Below are 20,073 nucleotides of genomic sequence, written 5' to 3'. Positions count from 1 at the left end.
AAGGATCAGGAAGCAGTATTGGTTCCCCAAGTGTCTCGGGCCCCAAGACTAGGAATGGCGCAGGGCCCAAACTAGGAGTAGAGAACAGCGGGGGAGATGGAAGGGTGAATGTGGCTTGGGGAGTCAAAGCGCGGAGGGCTGCGCTGTAGACTTACCCCAAGAGGTCTGAGGATGGGAGTGCCAGATGCTTAATTTTAATGTGTTCAAAACTGTTAGCCTTTGCCCATATTGTTTGTATTCTATGTCTTTCTTAGGAAATCTTTCCCCAACAAAAAGCCTTAAAAGTAGTCTATACTCCATCTCTAAAATATTTTATTTTTATGTGTATGAGTGTATAGCCTGAATGTATGTAAACGTACCTGTGCCATGCAATGCCCATGGAGGCCAGAAGAGGGTGTTGAATCCCCTGGAACTGGAGTTATGGACAGTTGTTAGCTGCCGTGTGGGTGCTGGGAATTGAACCCAGGTTCTCTGCAAAAGTAGCCAGTGTTCTTAACTGCTGAGCCATCTCTCCAGCCCCATATATTCCATATTCTGTATTTCATTCTAGGGTTTAAAGTTTTTTGAATCTTTGACTCTCCTGCAAGTGATCATGGTAGATGGTGTATGGTGGGACACTTCCTCTCCCAAGCATGGGCAAGTCCTGACTAGACCCAGAAACCAACAGGACAGAGGGGGCCCCATTGTATTAGGATGACTCCAGGGCCAGCCAGAGGGACAAAGGATGAGAAAACAGAGGACTGTGTGGACAAGATGACAGCAGAAACTGAGCACATCTTTTGAGAGTCACAGCCAATCTATGGAGACCTCACAGGAATCTACTAGGATGGCAGTAGGCTCAGCCTTCCAGAGCTCAGAGCTGTAGGATCCCAAGCAGGACCAGGCCAAGGAGGGCTGCCCAGTACCTGCTTCCATCCCTCTTAGACCTGTATCTGTGAGAGTTCCCTGGTCTGTCCGACCCCAAACCCTTGGCCAATCTGCACTATGACAGGGAAGCAGTGCTCCTAGAGGCCAGTGGACCATCATCAGCTGGAAACTCGACCAAAGAGAGCTCACTGACATGAGCGACAAAGACCACAAAGTGCCACGGGGTACCTGACATTAAAACGAGGGCTATGGGGCTGGAGAGAAGGCTCAGCAGCTAGAGCACTGGCTGTTCTTGCAGAGGACCTGGGTTTATCTCCCAGTACCCACATGGTGAAAGATAACAACCATCTGTAACTTCGGTTCTAGGGAATCCAACACCCTTCTCTGGACATTTCATGACACAGGTGTACTTACATACATGCAGGCAATACACTTATACACATATTAAAAATAAATAAAGAGGGGCTGGGGACCTAACTCAGTTGGCAGAGTGCTTGTCTCTCATACACAAAGCCCCATATTTGATCCCCAGCATTTGAGCCAGCCCCCAATCCCCAGCCTTCTTCTGTGTGGTCCTGGCTCTTTTTTTTCCAACTTGTTTTAGAATCTGTTAAAGTTCCAGGAAAACTGGTCCAAATTTTGAATAGTTTTGCCTTGGCTTATGGGTTAAACAGATGATTTCTAGATTATACTTTTTTTTAAAACAAGGTCTCATGTAACTAACCCAGAGGTGCTAGACCTCACCACAACATTCTGGACAATCTGCCTAAGAGCCTCCATCACCACTTCCAGACTCACAGCCTCATTTTCTATCAGCAATGACCCAGAGACTCTTCTTCCTCCTAGAAGCAGGTCCCCTTGAAACCCACCTGCAGAGAAAGAGACCTGCCTCCTGGAGCTGGGCTTTCTGAAGGCCAGCTAATGTCTGGTCACATTTGGAAATCATACATTTGTCTCCTGGCTTCAAGGGTCTCCGCCTGCCTGGCTGGGTGTTTTGCTGAGTCCCACCTGCATCCAATTCTTCTTTGCATAGCTTTTATTTTCCTTCCTCAAAGTTTCCCTTCCTCAGTGCAGTGGTGATTCAAACCCCTAAATTCTACCCAGACCTGCTAACCCTAGTCAACCCTGAAATTGTCCCTACAAGCCATTCACTTTACAAGGCTGGACAACTTTAGTGGGCTAAGACTCTAATTAGGCCTTTTTGTTTGATGACCACTCTGACTTTTCACTGAACCTGGCTGTCTTGTTTTAAATTAGATCATGCAGTTACACTACATTTTGGATCGGGTTAGTTTTGTTGTTGGCCTTGAATTTGTGATCCTCCTGCCTTTGCCTTCTGAGTACTCGAATTACAGACATGTATACCACTACACCCAGTTAGATATGCTGCTACCTTTGAAACCTACCCAAAAGGGGTCACAGTGTTCCATCTTGTGACCCCTTTACTCAGTTGGAAAGAACTTTGTAGAGATGTTTGAAATGCCTTTCCTCTTAACACCCTAACCCTAGGAAGCATGAGTCCAGCTGTGTCCATGTGAGGGAAATAAGGGCAGTGTAAGGGTGGCAAGTGGTACATTGACTATACCCACCTCAGTCCTTACTGCCTCCTGATGATCTGCTAACAATGGTTTAACTTTTACATATTGATCTGGTACCCAAACCTTACCTTAGGTATCCAAGCCCTTAGTCATCACCTTGATTTTTCATTGTAGACAGTCATACTACTATGCAGACAGTTATAAACTATTTCCCCTCACTTCTTTTTTGTTGTTGTTTGAGTCTTGATATGTAGCCCAGGCAGGCCTCGAACTCGCAATCCTTCTCCCTCAACCTCCCGAGTGCTGAGATGACAAGCATGAAGCGCCACACCCAGCTTCTGTTCCTTTTTTATATTTTTTGTTATCGAGACAAGGTTTTGTCAAGTAGCGTGGTTAATCTGGAACTCACTATGCGGAGCATGCTAGTCTCAAACCTGCAATGGTCCTTCTTCCTTTTCCTCCCAAGAGTTGGGATTACAAATGTACACCACATGTCCAGAGATTGAATGATTTGCTTGTTTGTATTTATTTACTTATTGAGACAAGGTCTTGGTATGTGTGTATCCCTGTCTAGATTCAAACTTACTATGTAGACCAGGTGACTTTGAACCTGAGGCAACCCTCCTGCCTCAGTCTCCAGAGTGCTGCAGTTACAAGCATGAGGAGCCATGGCCACTTATGCCTTTAATTTGTAGTACTGATGTATTATACTGATAAACTGATATATAAAAACATAGAAGTCAGGGCTTGGATGTAGCTCAGGTGGTAGAGTGCTTGCCTAGCAGCACTACATAAACCAGAACTTGGGATGTGGAAACACGAGGATCAAGTGAACAAGCTTGGCTACACAGCAACTTCAAAGCCAACCTAGGCCACATAAAACTCTGTCTCAAAAAAAAAGCATAAAAATTGCACCTATTGGAACTGGAGAGACGGTTCAGCGGTTGCTCTTGCAGAGGACCCAGGTTCAGTTCCCAGCACCCACGTGGCAACTACCATCTGTAACTCCAGTTCCAGGGGAATTGGACGCCCTCTTTTGACCTCTACAGGCATTGCATGACATAGGTGCACTCACATACATGGAATGTATGTAACACACATTAATTACATATAATTACATATAATCCAGTTATGTATATCTGCCTATTGAGATCTTTTCATTTTTCTTTTTTTTAGATTTTTAAATATTTTAATGAGTGTATTGCCTGCATATAAGTGCACCTGTGTTGTGCAATGCCCACAGAGGTCAGAAGAGGGTGTCAGATCCCCTGGAACTGGAGTTACAGATGGTTGTTAACCTCCATGTGGGTGCTGGGACCTAAACTCAGGTCCTCTGCAAGAGCAGCCAGTGCTTTTAACCACTGAGCCATCTCTCCAGTCCCTTTTTCAGATTTTAATTGTGTGTGTGTGTGTGTGTGTGTGTCTGTGTGTCTGTGTGTGTCTGTGTGTAGATACATGTACAGGTGCCCTTGGAGTTCAGAGGGGTCAGATCCCCTTGGAGCTGGAGTTGGAGGCTGTTGTAAGCCACCTAATATGGGTGCTGAGAAGTGAACTCAGGTCCTCTGCAAGAGCAGTACAAACCTTTTTGTTTTTGAGACAGTGTCTCCTTTATAGCCCCAGCTGACTTGGAACTCACTATATAGACCAGGATAGCCTCCATCTCACAGAGATCTGCCTGCCTCTGCCTCCATAGTGCTGGGATTAAAAACATGCACCACCACACTTGGCTTTAGCACACATTATTAACTGCTGAGCCATCTTCCATCTCTTTGAGATGGAGAGCCATCTCTCTTATGCTGGGGGGTCAAACCAGAGCCTTGTGTAAGGCAAGTGTTCTACCATTGAGCTATGCCCTTAGTCCCATATATCATTTATTTCCTTATCTCAGATTACATCAGCTACATTTTTTGACAAAGTATTTAAAAGCAGCAGGTCATACAGGCAACTTTTCCCTGAGTGTATCTGACAAGAACACTAAATGTTTTCCCACTTATTAGGCAAATCATCCAGTGTGTTTGGTTATAGGCAGCCAATGTAAATGGATAAGGATTTATTACAACTTTCAGGTGTTCAGCTCCAAGAAGGACACAAAAATGGGCTTTTTGTGATGCTGTCCAGAAAAATGCCAGCATACCAAGGGATTTTCCTAGTGGACACACCATGGCCACCACAGTCCCAAGACTGACACAGATAGATACCCAGTCAGATACCCCCAGTTGAGTACAGCTGTCCCTAAAGACCTGCCCCCTAGCATGTACCACCTTCTATGCAGAAGCACTCACCCCTATGTGGAAGTCCCACCTACTTACCCACATCCACGTGCTGGGTAGAAACCTGAGTACCTTGACTACAAGGGAATTTGGGAAAGATGATGTTCAGGAGGACCACCAACAGTGAGAGAACAGAAGCCGGGTGAGCCCGATACCAGTGTCCTGCCAATACTTAAAAAGGCCCACAAACTCTGCGATCAGGCAACTCTGGGAGTATGAAGAGCCCCCTGTGCCTCCAGACTCAAAGCCATAGTCCCTGTCCTCAGTCCCTGGTGACTCTAACCTAGTCCCATATCCTTGGTGGACAGAATAAGCAGTACGTATGGCTGTCCTGGGAGCTTTGAGGAGCCACTGAACCTGCCTGCCTCGGATGCCTCACCCTCAGGCTCAGCCCCCTGGATGTTCCTAGACCCCTTATGCATCCCAGTTTCTCCAGGTACATCACTTCAGGTGGTGGTCAGCCATATAAAACAACTTCCTTTTCTCGTCCTTTCTGTTCCCTCTGTTCCTCCTGCCTGCCTATGAGCCAGAGCGGTACAGGAGGTCCCTAATGGCCTCTCTCCCAACAGGCCTCCCTGAACCCCAGTAACCACAAATTGGATGAGGACCTATGCCAGACACTCACACAGCGCTATGTGAACATCATGAACAGGCTGCAGAGTCTCGACTACAATGGACGGGTGCACCCAGCACTGACAGAGCAGCTGGTGAATACTTATGGTCTCCTGCGTGAGCGGCCCGAGCTGGCAGCGTCTGAAGGTGGCTCTTACACTGTGGACTTCTTGCAGCATGTGTTGGTGGAGGCTGTGCACCCCAGCATGCTCACTGATGCCCTCCTGCTGCTCTCCTGCCTCAACCAGCTGGCTCATGATGATGGCAAACCTATGTTCATCTGGTAACATTGGTGCCCAGCTGGCCCAGGCTCACTCTGCCTTATACCCCTGTGCATGGCCATTAAAGTTTCCCACAGAGACTCATCATTGGATATATGCCACACCTGCCTCCTCCTGTGGGCGTCTCTCCAGGAACCTTCAGTCTTCGCCAGCTCTAGAGGTCCACATCCATACAAGGCTCATGGAGAGACCTCCCAGATCAAGACTCAAAGGCACCTGAATGGGATTGAATGGAAGGCCCCCAGGTCCCTTTCACTTGGTAACTGAAGCAGAAGGCGTTCTGAGACTTGGAATAAAAAGGAGCAAGAAGCTAGGAAGGTGTGGTGGCACCCGCCTTTAGTGCTAGCACTCGGGAGATGGATCTCTGTGAGTTCAAGGAGGAGGAGTAGGGAAGGAGTGGCACAGGAAAGGAGGGTAGTCTCTCTGCTAGGCAGAGACAGGGAGGAGGGGCAGGGAGCTTCAGGACCTTGGGGGCAGGTGGGCAGTAGGGAGAGCCAGAAACCACTTCATCCAAACCAGGGCAGGGGCATCCAGGAAGATGGTAGTTCCTTCCAAAAATGCCAGATGTTTGGAAAGAGACCTCTTCCACAGAGATCTGGAGACCTGAAGCATGGGGGATTCAGAGATGGCCAAGAGCTGAAGACATGGGGCTAGATGGAAAAGCAGGATGAGGCAGGGAAAGGAGGAATAGGGGCTTAGACTGGGTGCTGGAGGAGAACTCCTAACTGAAGTGGGGAGGGCTGTGGTACTACAGGAAAGGTAGACTAGGCCTGGATGGATTATGGGGACTCATGAGAAGGGCAGGGTAGATAAAAAAGCCTGGAGTGGCCTCTGGTCTGCCTCCCAAAACAGTGCAGAAGTCAGGGCTGTGATGAGAAGAAAAAGAATTCAATCACCAGGGTGTCAGAATACCAGTGCTTGCCAGTCAAGGAATGGAGGGGCCACAGGACCTGAATTCAAACCTTGTCAGTAACCAATCAAGAGTCCAGGAACAGAGTGGGTATGAGGTGTGCTAGAGTCCTCCAGCTGAGATGCCAGGCCCTAGAGATTACTGCCTTCTGCCATGCCACTCTAACTGGTCTGGGGACTTTAGGGGCCTCAGCCAGAAGCTTAGACTCTTGCTTAATCCCTGGGAAGAGATGGGAAAGGACTCCACCCAGAGATATCTTTGTGGTCTGCCTGGCCAGATAAGGCTCAAAAGTGCCCCTACCTCCCTGGCATCTGAGGAAGGGCAGCCAAAACAAACCTGCAGGGGAACTTAAGAGGCACTTCTTGTGTGATAACAGGGTGAGTGCTGGCTCATAGCTGCAATTAAGAAGGTGGACATCCAAGGGGGCAGAGAGAAGCCTGGAAACCAAGGCTACACTCCTGTGAGAACCTAGTCAGTGTTACAGGGCTCACAGAATGAGGAACTGGTTTCCACCTGGCTCAGTGCCCGGGCAAGCAACCTCCAGGGGGGAAAAGTAATGGAGCCTCCCCCACTGAAAGTTCCTTGATCACAGGCCACAACCACAGCAGGTCCTTGGTGTGGGGTCTTTACACTCAGGTGCTAGGCACTGGCACCGGCTTGCAGTTTGAGAGGCTGTGGTGAGCCAGCCTGCTGTGCAGCCAGACCGACCAGGAGGAGAGACAGAGAGGTGGGGAGCTGAATGAAAGGCTCACAACTCAGGCCCGCGCTCAAAGTGGGTGCGCCTGCACCTCACATCCCCTCGCATGAGGCGGGAGCCCTGGGTTTTTCTCTGCAGGCTAAATGGGCAGGGAGGCGCGAGGAGGAGCTGAGGCGGGGCTGTGAGGTCAGGGTTTTCTGTTCTTCCTGCCTGCAGCTGCAGAAGTTCCGAGCGGGTGGAGGCAGCGTTCGGAACCCGGGCTCGCGGGTCGCAACGCCTTAACAGCTGCGCGCACCGGTTGTGCCACTAGACCTTGACCTCCGGCTGCTCGAGCTCTCTCTTACGATTCGACTGGCACCCTGGAAGTGATTGAGTCTCCCGGACGTTTAGGAGTCCAGGAGCCTGGTGCACTATGCAATCCCCACTCGACTGGTCCCCGACCCCTGACGCCCTACAGCCTTCTCCTTCCGCGCACCCAGAGCTGCCAGCCCTGCACAGTGTGGCCTGCGTGCTGCTCTTCCCCGCCTTCTGGTCTCTGGACCAGTTGCTGGGCTCCTGGGCACCTCTCGGAGTGGCCGAAAGTCCTAGCAAAGAGCGGGGCGAAGTCCTAGCAAAGAGCGGGGCGGCGCTGCCGGTGCTCACGGTGGCGGGCCAGCCCCTGGCGCTGCCAGGCCCGCCGCTCTGGCTGCCACTCCAGGCCTGGCGCCGCCCCTACGGCTACCGGCCCCCTCCGCTCCGCTGGGTGCCGCCGCGGCCCTGGCACCCGCCTGCCGAACGCCTGCGCTGCTTTGCCTTCCTCACTGCTGGTCTGTGCCTGCTCCCGGACGGGCTGGCACGCTTCAGCAACCTGTGGCACAGCCAGCCGCGCGCGGGGACCATTGGTACCATGCTGCTCAGTAGCCTTCAAACTTCTCTCTATGGGGCGACCGGTTGCAGCCAGCCGCTGCCTGGGGCATCCAGCGGGGTGCTGAGGGCCACGAGACCTTCGGGTTTGGATTTCGTGTGCCTACAGGAAGTGTTCGATCTCCGTGCAGCTCGTCGCCTGGTGCACTTACTGGCCCCGAATCTGGGTCCAGTACTGTATGATGTGGGCACAGTCGGCCCACGACCCGGGCCGCCATACTTCAACGTACTGGGCAGCGGGCTTCTACTGGCCTCGCGCTACCCACCGCTGCGTGCCACACCTTTCTTGCTTCCCTGGTGCTCGACACGAAGATGGCTTTGCTTCCAAAGGTCTACTGTCTGCTCAGGTACTAGCCCGGGCTGCAGTGGGCCCTCGGAGGGAGGGGGCTAGCTGCAGGTCCAACCAGCAAGGAGAACTGGGACTGTGGGTGGTGTTGCAGGTGCAGCTGGGCATCCTGGACGGGCGCCGTGTGGTGGGATACCTGCACTGCACGCACTTGCAGGCACCAGTTGGTGAGCCCTGCAGGAGGGGTTGTTGGCACGTGGCCACCCTCCTCTCTAGTAGGCAGTCGCCTCTATCTTCACCTCTATTCCTACCTCCCAATGTTTGTTCACTGCCCCTAACATCCCAAGAAGTGCCCGGGTGGGTACACAGATCAGGATCTGGCCGTGGGGCTGGTTCCCACGCCCGACTAAGCTAATCACACCTCTCCCCCAGAGGATGGGTATGTGCGCTACCAACAGCCGACAGCTGCTAGACTGAGTGGAGGAGCTTGAGGCTGAGAGCCGACAGAGTGGTGAAGCTGTGGCTTTCAGCGTGCTGGGTGACCTAAACTTCGGTAACTGCTCAAAAGGTGAGAAGCTGGGGGCAGGCGGGGCCAAGAGACCCGGCCCCGCCCACTAAGAGCCGGGTTTTCCTTCACAGATCATGCAAAGGAGCAGGGGCCCAAAATCTTCAACTGCTTCCAGGACCCCTGCCGGCTGGGCATCTGCCAGGAGCAGCCCTGGGCCCTGGGTACTGCAACTGACGAGTGGAGGGGGAAGGGCAGGTTGGGGGGGATGCCCATCCGCAAGGCTGTCACTGATCCACCCTCCATGGATTTCCACAGAAACAATCTTGAGTACTTCCACGCTGCACCACACCTCCCCAGAGATGCTTCGAAGGTAAGAGAGGTCCTTGAAGCCAGGTACTGTTGGCACAGACTAGCTAGCCTTAGTTAATCGAGGCCCCCCCCCAGTGCCTACTGAATGTCACTTGCTCCATCTTCTGGAGGCAGGATTTATGCTTAGGGCTGGTCTCATTTCGGGCAAGGACGGCCTCCCGGAGCTCTGGCACTTACTGAGTTCAGCGGGCCCCCAGCAAGCCACACAGACCATGAGACACCACACCCCAGAACTGGGTGGCTCAAAGGATCTTTATTGGCCTATCACACAGCTTCCTGGGCACAACGGTACTCATAAACACTGCCACGTTCTGGGAAAGCAGGAGGTTGTGGGGGTGAGCCTCGGGGTGGGGCAGGGTCCTCAGGGTCCCCATAGCCCCCACCACCAGGAGTATGCAGGCAGAACACGTCCTGTGGAGGGGAAGGGCCAGGTTCAGCACTGGTATAGCCTTGTCCCCCAGCAAGGATATGGAATCAACCACTCCTGTGGATCACTGAGGCCAGTAACTGGCCCTCTTTCCCTTGGGGAGTCGAATTAAACTTAGACCCTGTCTGATTATTTGTGCATCTTTGTTCACCCTCTGAGGGATGAGAGGAGGGACGAACAACAAGGACACATCTCTTACCCCAGGGTACACGGTCACAGACGTCTTCCCGCCCAAATTCACCTTGCGACCATCCTTTCGGATCAAAAGGTTTAAGCCACGGGCACCAGGCTCACCCCCTACAAGCAGAAGCAAGGCGTGGGGATGTCCAGGGAGGCAGGGGCCACGGTGAAGGTGGAGGCAGGGCAGAAGGCACGGAAGGGCTGGGGGGGTCACCCACCATAGAGGCCGTAAGGCTGGAAGGCTCGGCGCTCAGTAAGCACAGACAGCAGTGCCTCCTCCCGAAAGACCAGCTCTCGGACCACCCCATCACCTCCCCGGAAGCGGCCTCGGCCCCCAGAGCCCAATCTCAGCTCAAAGCGGCGTAGGATGACCGGGTACCTGTGCGGGTGAGTGGCACAGCAGAGGTGAGCACCAGCTCATCCCCCAGTTCAAATGCTTAGCACCTGGAGTGTACGCTCACCGACTCTCCAGGATCTCTGGGTCAGTGATGCGTGTGTTGGTCATGTGACTATGTATGCCGCTGCGCCCATGCCAGCCGGGGCCTGCACCCGCACCACCAGCCACCGTCTCATAGTAGCCCATGCGGGTATTGCCAAGGGTCACATTGTTCATGCAGCCCTTCAGAAAACAGGCAATAAAGGCATTTGGCTAGTGAGGGCATCTGTTGCTGCCCACCCTGCCTTTCAGTAGCCCCCAGACCCAAGTCCACCACACCTGGGAGGCTGCGCAGGCCCCAAAGGCCCCCAGGATGACATCCACTATGCGCTGCGATGTGAGCACGTTGCCACCCACCACTGCTGCCTCTGGGGATGGGTCCAAGATAGAGCCTTTAGGAATCACCACATGTACAGGAGCCAGGCAGCCCTGTGCATGGACAGGGTGATTAGGGATTCGTCCTGCTCCAGTAAAGATAAACACGCCCCCACTGTAGTCTCAGCCCATGTTGGGCTTTGTCCTCAGGGTGACCTCACATTTGGGGTCCACCTGCTGACCTCAAAGCACATCCCTGCAAACCTGGTTAAGTGGGATATCTCGGCCCACTAGACAGCGCAAGCAGTAGATGAGGGCAGACAAGGTAATGGCCCGAGGGGCATTGAGATTTCCGAACACCTCCGATCCAGTGCCGCTGAAGTCAAACACAGCACTACCCTGCCGGTGGATGAGAGAGGTGTGGCCATCAGCAACCACACAGTCGTGCCCCAGATGCCACTGCTGGTGCCCTCCCTGCTTCCCCCAGATGCCACCTGATTCAGGTTGATCTGCACATGCAAGCAGATGGGAGAGCCATCATCCATGTGGTCTTCTGCAGACACTTCAAGGGGCAGGCCCTGGGCCTGCCGGGCAGTTCCAAAAGCCCGAAGCATGTCTCGTACAGCCAGTTCAGCATTTGCCTGGCAGGGAGAGGGTTTAACTCTAACCATGCCACCTTCAGGGTGACCCAGCTACCTTGGGGATAGCCACAGCACTGCCATATGCTCCTGCTCCCAAGCCCACCTGAATATGTCCCATGTAGGCCTGCACTATGTCCAAGCCATATTGTCCAATCAGCTCTCCCACCAGCTGGATGCCCTTCTGGTTGGCTGCCACCTGAGCACGGAGATCTGACAGGTTGTCATGTAGGTTCCTGGTTCCACTACAGCCAGAGATCTTTCCGGGTGCCCGCAGGGCCTCCGTCACCGCTGGATGGACAGGGTCACCACTGAGCCACTTTCCATGCCCTCAGCTGTCTGGGTGAGGTGATGGAACAGGTACCTGCCTGTTCCACACCTACTACACACCCCCTGTTGGCCCTCCACTGGCTTCCCACCTCCCCTGTTGGGAACCCCTGTGCTCTGAGGGCTGCAGGCTCTACCCTCCTGCCGAGGCTTTTCTTTCCTATGACCCAGCATCCTTGAACATCTTTAGCAAACAGCTGTGCCACTGACTTCATTGAAGCAGAAGGGCCTTTGGGGAGGGTGGAGCCTTAGCAAGCTCATAAGCTCATCCTTCTGCTTTCTCTAGACCCACCCCCCACTTCCTTTCAGGGAAAAAAAAAGCACATCCTTGAAACACACACACACACACACACACACACACACACACACACACACACACACACGCCTCTCCTCTGCTCTGCCCACTCTAATTTTCACACACAAACAACTGCCTCATTGAAGCAGAAGGGCCTTTGGGGAGGGTGGAGCCTTAGCAAGCTCATAAGCTCATCCTTCTGCTTTCTCTACACCCACCCCCCACTTCCTTTCAGGGAAAAAAAAAGCACATCCTTGAAACACACACACACACACACACACACACACACACACACACACACACGCCTGTCCTCTGTTCTGCCCATTCGAATTGGCTTCCACAACCAAGTGCCTTAAGAGAATCAAACACTTGTCTGTGCTGCCCTCTCCTTCAGGTTTCCCAGATCTGGGTGAGGCTCTGCCATCTGACTACACCTGGGGAGAACCCCTTACCCTCCAGTCTGGGTCATGGTCTTCTCTGAGTCCCACTAGCCACTGCATCCTCTGCCATGTGTTTGCACTCCTGTCTCCATGATCTACCCATTACCCTATTTGTGTCTGTGGTACCCACAGTGGCATATGGCTCTGTTACTCCCACTCTCTACCTGCCCACATCACCTCAACTCTGAGGAGTTTCAGAGTTTCTGCATTTCTGAGTTTCTAGAACCCTGTGACCTCAGACCAGTGCTGCCTTTTCCAGTGCCCCCACCTTGCCTGAAGCTGTTCTCTGTTCAGTGCAGGGCCTCCATCCCGCAATTGTCCAAAACTACCCCTCAAGAACCCCTCTCCAGATTCCATCAACTTCTTGAGTTCCCAAACAGGTCCTTCTATCCTCCACCAGCTGGATGCTCACTATCACTAATGGTGACTGCCAATGCCCCAGCTGACCACTCTGCCCAGCCTCAGGGTCACTCTTCAAGTAGGTGCACAGGCAGACTAGTGCAGCTCCAGCCACCCCACTGCCCAGTGACTCAGACCCAGGCCCAGAAGGTTCTCTAGGATCCTGCAGTCCCCAGATTCAGTGTGGATTGCAGCAGCTGCCAGCCTTGAAACAGGCCTTTCTATACACTCTGCCCCTTGAGTGTCCCACAGCTATCCTTCTGGAGGCCATCCTGGATCCAGGTAGAATTCATCTCTCAGCTCCTCTGCATAATCTGAGATGATCTACAACTGCCCTGAGAGGTCACCGCCTGTCTCCCCCAACCCTCAAGGCAAGTCTGATGGACTATATGTATCAGGTTCCTGCCCAGCTTAGTTCCTGGTAGCAGCCATGCATCCCAGCCTGCTGAATCCTCTCTGTGACCCTACTCTAGCTCACCCTCCTCCTGGAAGACACCGCCCTGGACCAGTTTGAAGGACAGAAAGACGGCACCCTCCTGTTGCAGTGTGGTAGAGTGGGGAGGCATAGAGCCTGGCGTGATGCCTCCAATGTCTGCATGGTGCCCTCGGCTGGCCACATAGAACACAGGCCTTGTCTGGCCAGGCCAAAACACCTAAGGGGGTGGAAAGCAAAAGCAAGTGTCAGCTGCACCAGCCACCTCTGTGCCCCTAACAGCAGCCAAGGCAGCATTCCTCACCGGTGTGATGACAGTCAGGTCTGGAAGATGGCTGCCCCCTGCACTGGGGTGATTGCTGAGCAGAACATCACCAGGGTGGAGTTCAGCCCCCAGGTGCTGGATCTGAAACCAGGAGGCAAGTGCAGAGTAGAGAAGGAAAGCAAGGTCATGGGCTAGGAACGGGGCAGAAGGAAGGGTGTTGCCGTTACCACACCTGGAACTGTACAGTCTCCTGCATGGCACCCAGGTGCACAGGGATGTGGGGCGCATTGGAGACGAGCCCCCCATCAGGCCCAAAGAGAGCACAGGAGAAGTCGAGGCGTTCCTTGATGTTAGTGGAGATAGCTGTTCGCTGTAGGATGCGGCCCATCTGCTCTGGGGGTACAGAGTGACCAAGTACCTGATGGTCCCATCATCCACATGCACAGCCTCAGGAAAAGGTGCAGGACCCACAAGGTCAAAGCCTCCAAGGCCCAAACCCAAGACCCAGCAGCATTTCCTGTACCCTGGGAAAGACCAGGGTGGCAGCATGCCCACCTAGGCAGTAAGGTTACAGCCAGGAGTATTTTAGTTTTTGGAAAGGGCACTGCCTTCCTTTCTAGCTTGCCCTGGACTCCAGCAAAAGCCTGGGGCCTCTCTCCACAACCTTCCTGCCTGGTACATCAAGGGCCTGGTCCCCAAACACAAACCCCTGGGCTCCTAAAAGCCCACGGCCTGACTCTGCATAGATGAGCTCACAGTAAGAGACCTGTGTTTTGTCCCCTAGATAGCTGCAGATCACATGGCTCCTGATGTGAAGAAGGTGCTTGCTCTGCCTGGGGCTTGCAGCAGTGGTACGATTTTAGAACCAAGGCCATGCTGCTCCCCTGTCACCAGGGAGGACCCTGTCTTTCCCCTTGGTGCACACCTTGCCACGTTAACGTATGTGACAAGACCAGTGCTGTCAACCACCCCACCCATGCATGCTCTCGCCCAGTATACAGAGCCCTCGTGTCCTACACCACAAGGATCGGCCCTGTAGGGAGGACAGCGGTGGCTACTCACCAGCAATGCTCATGAAGCGGTGTGAGAAAATGGACAGCTGGATGGGGTCAAGTTTGGTGCCTGTCATGCTGGGGGCCTCAGCTCCCACAGAAATCCGGATGTCCCCCGTCTCTGTTACCTCTGCTTGGCAACCTGGCTCTATGAGGATGGTGCTGGGGGCAGGGGACACAGAGGAGCTACAAGAAGCCTAGCCAGAACCTCCTCCCAACCAAGGATGTCACAGGTCCATGCCAGGGGAGACCCCAGTGATGGAACTTCTGCAGCCTTGGGCCAGAGGATCTGCTGCAAAGGGCCCTGTAATAACCCCTCCAAGGCTGTACCCAAGCCAAGCTTCATCTTACCTGTTGTTGTCAATGATAAGGCAGGGCCCCTGGAGCTGGTGCCCATAGCCCAGCTCTCCTAACAGGTACACAGGGGTCTCCTGATAACCCCCCTCAAAGTAGCACTGGGTCACCTGCAGAGTGTAGAATGAGCTAGGCTCCTAGGGTGCCTTTCCTAGAGCCTCTCAACATCACCAGGCCTCCCCATTAACATCTTTCCCCAGGTTCTATAGAAGTAGGTGGACCAGCATGGCAAAGCCTCCAACCTTGTCTACCCGGGGAGGCCCAGTCTGGGTTTTGGAGGTCTTCTCCAGCTGAAGTCCACTGTGGCCAGTACCCCTCACCCGCACGTCGTCTACCACCACCGGTCGCTCAGGGATGACGAAGCCAAATTCTCTCATGTACCTGCACCCACCCATCCAAGGGAGCAATCAGAACTAGGCAGACCAGACTAGGCTCTATTGTATATGGTCAGTCATTTTATCTCATTGCTCTCAAGGTTTCTTTAGCCTTCGGTTTTTGTTTTTTGGGGGTGTTTTGTTTGTTTTTTTGAGACAGGGTATCACACAGTCCAAGGTTGGCTTCAAATTCAATATGTAGCCAAGAGTAATAACCTTGAACTTCTGGTTCTCCTGCCTCTGCCTGAGTGTTACAATTTTGTGTATACACTACTGGGGATCAAACCCTGGGGCCTAATGCATGCTAGGCACGCACTGTACCAACTGTACAAACTGAGCTGCCTTTCAATGTTAAAAACAATTATTACATTTATTTCTCTATCTACTATCTATCTGTGTATATATTGTCCACGCATACGCATGCATACCACAGCACACAGGTAGAGGGAGAGGACACTTTGGAGGAGTCAGTTTTCTCCTTCCACTATGTTAGTCTCAGGGGTCAACCAGACTAGCAGACCACGCACTGGGCTCCCAGGAGGAGGGCATGCCTACCTCTCAAAGAAGGCTGCTCCAAAGTCTCCAGCACGGGGTGAGCAGGCTGTGGCCGGGTGCTGGTGGGCAGACACCATTAGGGCACAGTCAGTGCCCTGGTATCGCAGATGCAGAAAGCTCTCAGTGCTGATTTGAGACCTGCAGACAGAAGGCAGGTGGGGGTACTCACCCAGTGCCTCCTGAGAATGCTTGTCCTGTCTACCCTAAGTCCAGGAGTCCCTCTCTGACCATTGCAATGAAGACTCAGGACCACCTGCAAAGTTTTCCAGTCGTACACCACAAAGAGGATGATGACAATGATGCCAGCCCTGTGTTCAATGGCCCATGATCCTACCTAGGGAAGCCCTGAGCCTGCAAGGCATCCACACACTGTTTCTCGAGGCAATTCAGTCTCTGGTCCAATTGTGCAAAGGTCTCAGGTGTGTAAGACAAGGAGCAGGGCTCCTGTGCTTCATGTACCACATCTGCCAGGGCCAGTCCCAGTGCTGACAGCAGTCCGCTGTGCCTGCAGATGGGGGTGGCACAACAGTGGAGAGATACCCCTCAAAGCCAGCTCCCCAGCTGAGGGTACATGCCCATGGATACACTCACATGTAGGCCTACCTGTGAATGTGCACAGTGTCCATGCTCAGGGCCCGGGCAATGGCACACGCATGCTGCCCACCAGCTCCCCCAAAGCATGCCAGTACATGGGCCGATGGGTCATGACCTCGTGCCTGGTGATCCAAGAGGCATCAGTAAGAAGCACCTATCCTAGACAGCCCCCCACTTCCCATTGATAGGATGACTGAGCAAATGGATGGGGGTAGGGCTGGGACAGACAGGTGAGCAGCACTGAGAAGGGAAGGCCCAGCAGGGCAGATGCTAGGTCTCACCTCTGCGGTACAGGGGCATACCTGTGTGAGAGCTCGGATGGGCCGGCACATTGCTTCATTGGCAACACGCACAAACCCCATGGCCACCTCCTCCAGGCTCAGTGGGGAAGCCGGACGGGGCCCACTGGTCAAGAAGCTGTTAACCTCAGTAGCCACAGCCTCCAGGGCCTTTCGAGAGGCCTCTGGGGACAGTGGCTGGTCTTCTTCTGGCCCAAAAATGCAAGGGAAGGAGGCCGGCAACAGGCGACCCAGGACCAGATTAGCATCCGTCACTGTCGCGGGACCCCCTGGGAGGTAAGCACGGTGTGGGCTGGAGGCTAGAGACAGGGACCAGAAGCGGGTAGCAGGGAAGGGGCTGAAGGAGTCGGGTGGACCTAGAGCAGCGTTGAGGAGGAAAGGCCCGATGGCAGGGGAGATGCTAGCTCTCACCTTTGCGGTAACAGGCAGGCCCTGGGTGGGCACCTGCTGACTCTGGCCCAACAACAAAGAGGCCTGACCTTGGGAGATAAAGGACTGGAATTAGTAGTGGTGGGGAGGAAGGAAGCGCTGAGAGTTTCCAACAGAAGGGATGGGGGCTGACCTGAAGAAGAGGCGGGAACCCCCACCAGCTGCCACTGTGTTGATATCCAGCTGAGGGGCTTGGAGGGTAACTCCGGCTGTGCTGGCCTCAAAGACATGCTCAAATTCTCCAGCATAGCGGCTGACGTCCGTAGATGTGCCTAATGGGGGATGAGATGTTGGTAGTCACCCCAAGGCCTATAGCCCCACCTGGCAGATGACTCCCCCCGCCCGAGACACCCACTTCAACCTTCATACCTCCCATGTCAAAGCCAATGACAGGCTGACCACCCTCTAGCTGGTAGGTGGTAGCTGAGTAGCCAACCACACCTCCAGCAGGGCCAGAAAGCACAGCCCGGGAGCCATTGAAGGCATCCATGGGTGCCAGACCACCATCAGAGCGCATGAAGAGCACCTGTACATCCTGTGGGGGAAGATGGGAGTGAGGTGCTAGGCAGGTGCAGGACTAGGCCTGGAACAAGGTGGTCAACAGGCCTCACCTTTAGCTGGCCCTGGAAGCCACGGCAGAAGCCCTGCACATAGCGTTGGATGGTGGGAGTAAGGTAGGCATCAGCACAGGCTGTGTGTCCCCGAGGAACGATGCGAACCATGGGCATGGCTTCCGAGGACAAGGACACGTGCGTGAAGCCCAGCTCCTGAGCTAGTGTGCCCACCTGCTGCTCATGCTGGGCCCACCTACAAGGAGAACCCAGTGACACTGTGCCTCCCACCCAGGCTCTCCCCTTCCCTTAGGGTACCCCAGCCTCTACCCACAACAGGTGGCCCTCACTCACGTGTATGAGTGCATGAGCACCACAGCCAGGCTGCGGATTCCCCGAGAAAGGAGCCCCTCCAGCTTCCCACGCAGAGCTCCCAGATCCACAGGCTGCTGTACTTCGAGCAAGTCACCTGTGCGGCCTGAAAGGGCCGACAGCCCCAGTCAAAAGTTGTTAGGATCTGCCTACCCCCAGAACCTCACACAGGCAGTCAGCAGCACCCACACCTTTGACAGGAGAGCTGGCGCCTGGTTCTCCATGGTACAGCACCACTCGCTCCTCCACCTCCAGCACCTCCTCATACAGTACCTCTGGCATGGGCACAGCCTGAAGGCAGGCAGAGGCTCAGAAGAGACCCAGGCCTGAGGGTTCTGCTGGGTCCTGCGTGGGCGGGGCAGTGCAGGCAAGGGGATGTGTCCCAACAAGCCAGAAGACTTGTCAAGACGATTCAGCAAGGCCCACCCAGGAGGCTGCTCTCTGCACCCAGGCATGTAAGTGAAGTGGAACCAGCTACCATACCCAGGAACCAAATGGGACTATCTCCTACCCCTCACCCTGAACAGTGGCTGGCTTGGACTGGTAGAGTACCACAGGCTAACTTGGAAGGTGTAGGGACACAGGGTCCTCCTGGCAGTGCTCAGAAACTCCTTTATACCTATCAGCTAGCTAGTGGAGTTAGCCATCACTGATTCACAGGCCTCCCCACAGGACCTTGGCAAGGGCAGTGTACAAGCTTTGCCTGGTACCCAGCTAGTATGGGAGAGTTTACCAGGTCAAAGAGGTCGGGTCGGGCCTGGGTGCCGATGTGCAGCAGGTCTCGGAAGCCCCGTGTCACCAGCAGTGCCACTCTTTCCCCCCGACGCTCCAACAGCGCATTGGTGGCCACTGTGGTGCCCATGCGGATGCTGGCAATTCGACTTGTGTCCAGTGGCCGGTCACGGGGCAGCAACATGCCCCCCTCCTGGGGACCACATGGTCAGTGTTAGTCTGGGGTTAGATCTCCCTCCACCCCTGCGCCGACCTGGCCCACCTGCTCCAGGATGCGGCGGATGCCCTCAGTGGGTGCGTCGGCATAATTGGCAGGATCCTCTGAGAGTAGCTTCAGGACCCGCACATGCCCTCCTGGACACTGGGCAAAGACATCGGTGAAGGTGCCCCCTCGGTCGATGGCAAAATGGAAGCGTCCTTCTGGGCTGCCCATGGTGGTGGAGCTGGAGTCCAGCAATGGCTCTTCAGCTGGTAGTCCTGGGAGAACTGGACAGAAGAGCTTGTCACTGGGGGGACCTGAAGGTCATGCCTGAGGAGAGCAGGTCTCTAAGCAGAGGCTGGAATGGATTCCAAGAAGCAGGTGGATTCCAAGTCCAAGAGAGTCCCCGGGGAATTGCCAGCCACAGGTTAGGACGGAGCTGTAGGACCCAGGTCACAAAGTGGAGCCGGAGCCAGGAAAGCAAATCTGCCAATCCAGGGACTCCATGACCCAAGTCCCAGAGTCCTGGTGCTAATGGAAACCAGGGCCTGGAGTAGAGGTGGAGGGGCCGCTGGGCCCCGGATCCTTGGGCTGGGGAACCCTGGGTTCTTTGGGCACGAAAAGGCACCTGGATTGGAGATGGCAGGTAAGGCGAGCCCCACTTCCCGCTTTGCGCAACCTTCCGGGCCAAGGCCACCGGGACGCTAGAGCCTGCGCAACGGCGGGGCGGGGCGGGGCTGAGCCCAGGAACTGGGAGCGGAGCCTAGGGACGGAAGCAGGAAGGCGGGGGGAGGCCAGGAGCCCAGCACCGGACCCACCTGCGGAATCCGCTCTGGTGGCTCCTAGCTTCTCCACCGCTCAGCTCCCAGGACCTGCCCCCACCTGGGGGAGGAGCCTACGGAATCCGCCCCCTGCACAACTGGTCCAGGCACGCGCTGCCCTCCCGGTTGCGTAAACACCGGCTTGTCGGGAGCACCTCCTTCTTTGCCCAGCGCAATCCAAGGATGGCAGGACCGAGTGGCCCAGCCAGTGGGGGCGGACCCAGCGCTTTGGCTCAAGGGCACCTTGGCCCTGCGAGCTGCTGGGCCTCTGCGCAGGTTCTTGATCGCCAAGCGTGGGCACCTTGACACCCACCTTCAGGCGCTCTAGGGCAGCACAACTGGTTG

General features: G+C 54.6%; 3 protein-coding genes across 7 annotated transcripts in view; 2 read left to right on the top strand and 1 right to left on the bottom strand.

Annotated features, from left to right (window-relative positions):
- Positions 1-5,574, top strand: part of Spatc1 (spermatogenesis and centriole associated 1) — a 26,107-nt gene extending 20,533 nt beyond the window's left edge. Inside the window, 1 exon segment of the mRNA XM_029564243.1 lies at positions 5,245-5,574. Coding sequence (XP_029420103.1) covers positions 5,245-5,574 — 330 coding nt within the window.
- A 2,013-nt stretch (positions 5,575-7,587) lies between these two features.
- Smpd5 (sphingomyelin phosphodiesterase 5) lies at positions 7,588-9,407 on the top strand. The gene is given in 7 exon segments (XM_017798493.2): positions 7,588-8,358; positions 8,360-8,425; positions 8,519-8,591; positions 8,797-8,827; positions 8,829-8,932; positions 9,004-9,093; positions 9,188-9,407. Coding segments are annotated over 7 exon segments (1,194 nt in total). The 3' UTR covers positions 9,247-9,407.
- Positions 9,408-9,475: 68 nt separating this feature from the next.
- On the bottom strand, positions 9,476-19,858 carry Oplah (5-oxoprolinase, ATP-hydrolysing). 5 transcript variants are annotated; one of them, XM_029564207.1, is made up of 27 exons: positions 19,726-19,858; positions 18,971-19,194; positions 18,710-18,901; positions 18,168-18,267; positions 17,959-18,082; positions 17,665-17,860; positions 17,423-17,588; positions 17,187-17,325; positions 17,036-17,103; positions 16,628-16,923; positions 16,335-16,447; positions 16,066-16,236; positions 15,732-15,869; positions 15,045-15,183; positions 14,800-14,912; positions 14,459-14,610; positions 13,629-13,789; positions 13,436-13,537; positions 13,177-13,351; positions 11,344-11,528; positions 11,094-11,240; positions 10,864-10,998; positions 10,564-10,713; positions 10,310-10,467; positions 10,067-10,227; positions 9,868-9,965; positions 9,476-9,652 (listed from the first exon to the last, which is right to left on the bottom strand). In XM_029564207.1, exons 2-27 carry the CDS (start codon positions 19,139-19,141, stop codon positions 9,506-9,508), a joined length of 3,897 nt encoding a protein of 1,298 aa, XP_029420067.1. In that variant the 5' UTR covers positions 19,142-19,194; positions 19,726-19,858; the 3' UTR covers positions 9,476-9,505. The 5 variants fall into 5 exon arrangements, 4 of the variants coding, with proteins under 4 accessions (XP_029420067.1, XP_029420066.1, XP_029420068.1 ...); XM_029564206.1 differs by lacking the exon at positions 19,726-19,858 and adding an exon at positions 19,536-19,649; XM_029564208.1 differs by lacking the exon at positions 19,726-19,858 and having other exon boundaries at positions 16,628-16,893; positions 18,971-19,614.
- Between the last annotated feature and the right edge of the window lie 215 nt (positions 19,859-20,073).

The sequence above is a fragment of the Nannospalax galili genome, unplaced genomic scaffold (genome assembly GCF_000622305.1).
Source record: "Nannospalax galili isolate Female #2095 unplaced genomic scaffold, S.galili_v1.0 scaffold717, whole genome shotgun sequence".
NCBI lineage: Eukaryota > Metazoa > Chordata > Mammalia > Rodentia > Spalacidae > Nannospalax > Nannospalax galili.
The sequence above is the reverse complement of the archived record's forward strand: the minus strand, read 5'-3'. Positions and strand labels throughout refer to the sequence as shown.

Bases quoted from the DNA above. Each gene is read 5' to 3' on its own strand.
- Oplah (XM_029564207.1), bottom strand. From the start codon at position 19,141: ATGGGCAGCCCAGAAGGACGCTTCCATTTTGCCATCGACCGAGGGGGC. The intron at 15,870-16,065 runs GTAGGATCATGG...TTCTGTCTGCAG, and splicing joins CAGGCTCAGGGCTTCCCTAG to GTCTCAAATCAGCACTGAGA. The intron at 15,184-15,731 runs GTAGGCATGCCC...GGGTGGGTGCAG, and splicing joins GGAGCAGCCTTCTTTGAGAG to GTACATGAGAGAATTTGGCT.